Genomic DNA, 7,035 nt, shown 5'->3' with positions numbered 1-7,035 from the left:
AATATTATTATTATTATTATTATTATTATTATTATTATTATTATTATTATTATTATTATTATTGCTGAATTTAGAGCCGCTTCCCTTGTCTTATTTTTTAGGCGACAACCGGAAGCCAACCCTGGCTCTGCTCACATTAACGGCAGTAGGAAGTGGTCAGGTCAGGATGTGTTTGTGTCTCTGTTCCAGAAATGAAAATCATTGAATCAGCGTTGGACGGGGAGCTAAGCGTCTCCGCTGGACGCCGCGCTGTGTCACGAATTCTGTGCCGTGGCGTGGCTAGGTAGTCCACTGCCTGCTCTTCTGGTTTCACCCGAACCAGCCTTCACTCGAAGGCATTTGACATTTACATCAGAATTGTGTGATTGCGAAATGACAGCGGGATACGCGAAGTGCTACATTGATGGCTTTCAGGCGTTACGTTAGGCGTTCGACCCAGCTCTATCTTTTGAACTTTCGAGATGTCAGGAGCTAACGTCATGGAGTCCACCAAAGCGCTCGGTAAACTGGAACTGAGCCCTGGCTTGGGTGCTATTGGGGACAGCGCCTCCATGAATAAGTCCGGCCAGCAGCTTCTGGGACCACAGGACCACTCTCACCTGAACGGCTGTGTCCCACTTTCTCATCAGGTGGCAGGTCACAAGTATGGAGTGAAGAAAGTTGGTAAGTAAAGGCCTGTATATTAATAAACTACATCTGTACGTGGCTAATGATTTACTAGTGGGGGTAGTAAGAGTAATAGAAAACCAGCAGCAGTCAGACGTTTGTAGAGCAACGTTTGCGGATGAATGATTCATTTAAAAGGGTGTGGATCATTCCAGACATTTTCACGGAAAAAAGATGTAGTGCAGGGGTGTGACCAAGCTTCAGGTCCAAAGCAAACGGGCAAGTCCCAGGTTAAGTTCAGGCCTTAAACTTTAATTTTAATCACAGTAATAATGAATGAACTCTCAAACTTATACATTGAAAAATGTATTTGTTAGCACCAACAACCACAAGGGAACTTCAGAAATATGGCACATAGATTATTTTTTCTTGTTGTAGAACAAAATGGAATTCATTCATTTATTCATTTATCCAATTAATTCATTTAAAATACCTTACAGTGTTAAATTTAGCTCTCATTTACAAGACCAACCTGGGTAAGTGGCCCGAGAGATGCAGCATGCGTGTTGCTGCATCTTGCGTGTTGCTGCATCTTGCGTGTTGCTGCAGCTTGCGTGTTGCTGCAGCTTGCGTGTTGCAACAACATAAGGAGAAACTCTGCTAAAAGGCCAGAGGTGTTCAATGGACTAGCGGCTCCGGAATGGCTCCATTATTATGCTCTGTAAGATATCAAGTAATGTCAACTTAAAAGGCTCCAATCCAAGTGAAATCAAGACATTTCTGATTTTTAGCAAGTCAAGACTTGCTAAAAATCAAGTCATTGATTTAAACCTGACTTGTCCTGAACCTAGAGTCCACACTGAGGGCTGTGCAATGTAGCTGAAACACAAGGTATCCAATGTTTTTCATACCAAGTCTGATTTCTGATTTGATTTTTTTTTCTCACTTTCACCTCTTAAAAAGGCTGTACAATGTCAGTGTCAATTTTAATTATATAGCAAAAACTAGTTTAAAACTGCACCAAAGTGATATTCAAAAACGGCGAATAGATAGAAAATATTTTCAACAACTTGCTTTTATGTCAGTCATCCCTACTGATTTTCAACTAAATACAAGCAGTAAAACCGACTCTCAAAACAAGATGGTGGGCCCTGGGGGCCTGACTGACTTCATTCTTTACTATGGAAGACCAAAGAGTGCATTGGTGGAAAAAAAAATCAGATTTTCTAAATGTTAATGCTTTGTAAACAGCAAATTTGATTAATTGATTAAATCGATTTGTTGTTCAGCTCCAGTCGTAGTGTGATTGAAAAGTTGACTGGACAGGGAGAACTGGGGAAAACCTGTGTCGACATGAAACAACAGAAATGTGAAGTTCACTCATCTTTGATGACTTTCCTTTAAAGCATTAATATATAAATAACAGAACCAGAACTTTCTACCAGCTCATGCAGCTGTGGTACTTAAGCTAAAAATGAAGGCCTTACTAAACTATGTTAAATATTGTTCTAAACAATAGTACAATATTCCTCTGTTTCAGTGAGACGACTAACGTGTAAAGGTTTAAATATAGATCTTTAAAAGAAAAATAAAATCTGTTTGAGTTTAGGCTCTAGGCTCCAACCTCACCACTTCATTTACCAAGTGGGAATGATGGTGAAGTTGACATTGCCAGTCAGAATTCCAACTTCAGTGGCATTCTCATTGTACTGCCTACTTGGGACTAGTTCAGCAGAGCTAAACAAAATGTTTAGTGCAAAGAAAACTATCCATCCATTATGTTCCACTCATCCGAGGTCAGGTCGCGGGGGCAGCAGCCTAAGCAGGGAGGCCCACACTCCCCTCTCCACTGCCACTTGGCCTGCTTCTCTGGAGGAATCCCAAGGCAAGAGAAACTTGGGCTACTTTCACACAGTAGGCAAAAGCAACCCAAACCCAATATTTGTATTTATTTTTGTCCAAATGGGATTCATCCGACTATATTACTGGAGTCTGAACGGCCCAATTTCAATCTTCTCACCTCCCCTCCCCAAAATCCAATTTGTGTCATTTCCGTAAGTGGTACTAAATCAAGTGTCAAAGTTTTCAAAGTCTCTGGTTGGTTAAGTCATATTTTATCCAACTTTTTCACTCATTGACGTGAGACGTGCATCATAATTCTACACCAGAAGAAGCCAGATGTGGTAAATAGTTGAAACTCTGCTCAGCGGTGACAATCATGTCTGCTCCCATTGATCAACAACTTTCTGATCCGGCCATAGGCGGCAGTATCCATTATTACTGTTGGTGCGCTGCTGTGACGTCTGCGTCCTTCTGCGCATGCGGGTCTCATAAATCGATCACACAGAAATCTCATTGCGATTGCATGTAGTATGAATGACCATTTAAAAAAAAAAATAAAAAATCAGATTTCAGCCAAAAATTAGAATTGAGCATTAAACATGTTTTGTGAATGTAGCCATTCAGGGAAAAATATGTTTTTCCAGTCTCACTGTGTAAAGAGTTGCTTCCTCATTTTGGTAACAAATACACCAAAGAATGAGGATCAGGCCATCCTCAACTGGTGTCAAAAATAATGAGGTAAGTAGCTAAGTATTGGACAGGGTACGCCACAGTAAGATCCAGGCTAAAAGCTACAGCTGGTACAAGCTACAGTGTCCACTGTTGTAAAATAAGATAGCATTTTTTATGCCTATAAACTTTTATAGACTGTCAATAATTAATCGGTTCCCTGCCAAATATTATCCAAGATAACATTTCCCACTACAAGCAAAGAGAAGTGCACTTCTATGAAAGGTCTATAAAGCTAGTGCAAAACTCTTAACATTTTTTTCTACTACTTCTGTACATTATCAGCTTTTAAAATAGCTGAATATAAAAATCTTTATTGTGATGACTTTCACTATAAAGTCATCACAATATGGTTATGAGTTATGGATGAGCCCCTTCTCCAGGCCTCCTTCCTGTTCCTTTAGTGATATTAAAGTGGGGCAGAGAGTAAAAGCCACAGTTCACAACAAGCTACAGTGTGTTTCCACATTGTGTAGCTAGAGAGACTGGGTGGACAAGATTAAGAGCTAATAATGCTAATAACTGCTTTATCATTGACTTACCAGGACAACACACAGGTTTCTCTCATGTTTCCCAGTGACAGAAACATTCTCATGCCTTGACATAATCAAAGAACAGATCAGAAAAGTAATTCAAGAAATCTTTGTTATATTTGAGAGTCCTGAAAATCATCTCCACACAACACTGAGAGTGAGCCAGTTCAAGCATACTGATGCATCTCAAAATATTCAAATATTGCATAAAATTTCATGATATCTTCCCAGTGATCTCAGAAAGTGAAACAGTCATTTTAAAGATATGCATTACAGACAGAGTAAAAACATTTTAAGCTTTTATTTATCTATTTAATTTTAATGATTATAGTTGCAATAAAAACCCAAAGCTAAATGTTAGAAAATTAGAATACCACATTAGACCAAACAAAATGGATGTTTTAATGACAGGCTTCTAAAAAGTATCTACACTTCCATGCTCTCACTCCTCTGAATTCCATTCTTTTTAATGTCCAGTTTTGCTTTCTCCCAGACTTTCTCCAGGGAAATATATTCTGGTCAGTTAAATGCCATTACACACACCATGACTGAAGTAGAGATGAGATTGCAAATCACCTCAAGCCCACAATATCTATGGTGAACTCTAAAGGTCAGAACATCAGGGTGTGGGGATGTTTTTTTTTTTCCTCTCAAAAATGCTCAAAACATTGGATTTCCCTGACTGATAGCTCCCACCTGCAGGGGACAGTGTTTATACTGTTAGAACAAAAAGTCACATTTTCATATAAATGTTGCTTAATTCTTTGCAGATATTTGCACCAAATCTGTTATTTTGACTGCTAAAAAAAGCAGTGAAAACCTGGAGGGGTTGGTAAAGAGTACTGCTAGACTGTATGTAAATGAAAGATGGATGAATGGTAATGCTAAGAGTCGACAGATAAATGAAGGTGGATACTTTATCATGACAATGAATCTAAACGAAAAGCAAAAGAAACTGGCATTTTCATAAGAAGCAGCGTAGCAGTGCTTGAATGGCCTTATTAAGCTCTTGGATTTGAATGCAATTGAAGATCCATGAAAAAAACCTGAAGACTTGAGCATTTAGTAGAATCCTTCACAACCTGCAAGATGTGAATAATAGTTTCTCCATACAGGAAACATCTTAAATTCATCTTACCTTTATGCCAGCATGTTAATTTATTTTCCCATCAGTCACTTGATCTGGAGGAGAAACATCGTGTTCTATAGTTGATCTGCCATCTTTGTGTTCTTCATGTTCCTGTCTGAAGTTATCCTTTACACCTGGAAGCTCAACTCTCCAAACAGTCTCGGGACAATAATGGATCAAAACAATGAATAAAGCAGACACTGAATCTTTTTGATGGTCATCAGTATAATTATTTTCTGCATAAATCAGCATCAGCATTGCATTCATAAACATAACTGAATATTCATACTGTCTGTGTGCTGCAGGTATTTTACAACACCCGGATGGAACGGTCTTGAAGCAAGTTCAGCCTCCACCCAGAGGACCACGAGAAATGCAGTTTTATAGCATGGTAAATAAAATTCTCACACTTTTTTTTCCAGACAAATATTTCAGTTAGTTTTTTTTTTTCTTTTTTTTTTTGAGGGGGTGTGGGGGGTGGAAAAAAGAGATTTTTTGGAGTTCTCAACCGAGTGCTTCAGTAGAGGCAATTTGGACTTTTTCCCTGTTTCTTGGAGACTTTTCACCTCTAACTCAAAAGATGCCTTTAGTTCTAAACATGGTTGGAAGTAATGTTTTTATAGATTTAGTCAGAACCGTCACAGTAAGAGAACAACTGGGTGACAGAGATCCTCACCTAATCTCAGCGTCTGAGTCCAGTAGGGCTGTAGTGATACAGTAATCTCATGATACGATACACGATATTCTGCTCACGATATGATATATATTGTGATATTCAGCAAACGATACAATTCAATACACTTTTGCGATTTTCAGAAATATTTTAGAGGGACAGAGTGATTTTGGTGACATTTTGTGACTGTTATAGAGTTGGATTGAATTAATTTAACTGAAAACCGATTAAAAGCACCAACTACACAATACCTGGCTCTGGTTGGACATGGACACAGACTTAAAGTCGACAGCTGGACAAAATTAATCAAAGAAGTGGTGAGAAAACATGTTTCTTTTAAATTGAAACCGTACAAACTGTAGCTTGCATTTGTAAAGTACCAAGTACCCTGCTCTGAATAGTTTACCTTTTTAACCTTGACACTTAACATCTGAAGGAATCACTCTAAGCCTGATGACCTAATCACTCTCCGGGCAAAGCAAGCAGTGAGTGAGCAAGGTGACAGTTGGATGTTACGATACTTGCGGATGAATATAAAATTTTTTTCTAGGAAAGAAGATGTCGATATATTTTGCAAAATCGATATTATTACACAGCCCTAGAGTCTAGTCAGCTGCTCCTATCTGGAATCTTCTCCTATTCATTGTGATCCATATCTTAGGATCCTAGGAATCTAGTTTCAGCTCCTGTTCCTAAGGGCTCATTCACACCAACCTTGGTGAAACCACTTTAGTCAAGCTCCAGTCCATTTGTCCAGAAAGTCTGGTTGGTATAGTGAGGTGTGAAGAACCTATAAAGTGAACTCTGGTCTGCCGACAAACCTAGGAGTCGGTTCCATTGAAGTGAACTCTGGTGCGGTTCATTCGCATAGGTGAACACCAAACGGACTGGAGACCGTTCAAAAGCAGGAAATGAACTATACTGTAAGGCATTCCGGGTAAATACAACCAAAACAAACGGGAGAGTCTGACTTTAGCGGGAGAAATGGCTCATAGTCTTTTACTAAATTTAAAAGAGAAATTGTCTTGCCACTAAAATCTGACGTCACTCTGTTGTTCACATTTTGTGAAGGAAGTTTGCTGAGCATCTTCTTCAGAGGCTTCTGTTCTTTCTTTCAATGGTTCTTGGTGCAGCGCCCACACAGGCGAGGTTGGGAACAGGTTTTTCAAATGGTTTGGATTGTCTAACACAGTGTAGTGTGAAAGAGAATCGCAGCAGCTGGAAATGGAACAAATGTTGTAGTTTTGGTCCCCAGTAGAACCGAGTCTACCAGACTGTCAGGTGTGAATACACACCAAGTTACTTGAATATTTATTGGAGACCAAAAAAAAAAAATCTTGACATTAAAACTGCTGACAGTTCTGTTCTTAATCTGTCACAATGGGATGTTCTGTTTGTAAACCCTCAAACATTTCCATATGAGTCAAAGCTGTTTCTGCTTCAGGTCTGACATTACAGCACGAGTTTCATTGTGTGTGTGTGTGTGTGTGTGTGTGTGTGGGGGTGTGTGTGTGTGTGTGTGT

At 39.2% G+C, this 7,035-nt stretch overlaps 1 protein-coding gene across 1 annotated transcript in view; it reads left to right on the top strand.

Annotated features, from left to right (window-relative positions):
• Positions 1-119: 119 nt before the first annotated feature.
• The window catches only part of ipmkb (inositol polyphosphate multikinase b), a 15,906-nt gene continuing 8,990 nt past the window's right edge, over positions 120-7,035 (top strand). Inside the window, exons 1-2 of the mRNA XM_015058156.1 lie at positions 120-663; positions 5,145-5,230. Of these exons, the coding sequence (XP_014913642.1) occupies positions 462-663; positions 5,145-5,230 (288 nt within the window). The 5' untranslated portion in view covers positions 120-461. The remainder of the gene's footprint in view (positions 664-5,144; positions 5,231-7,035) is intronic.

This window comes from Poecilia latipinna, unplaced genomic scaffold (assembly GCF_001443285.1).
Source record: "Poecilia latipinna isolate Pla-1442-1.1 unplaced genomic scaffold, P_latipinna-1.0 Scaffold1520, whole genome shotgun sequence".
Taxonomy (NCBI): domain Eukaryota; kingdom Metazoa; phylum Chordata; class Actinopteri; order Cyprinodontiformes; family Poeciliidae; genus Poecilia; species Poecilia latipinna.
This window is presented reverse-complemented; position numbering and strand designations above follow the sequence as displayed.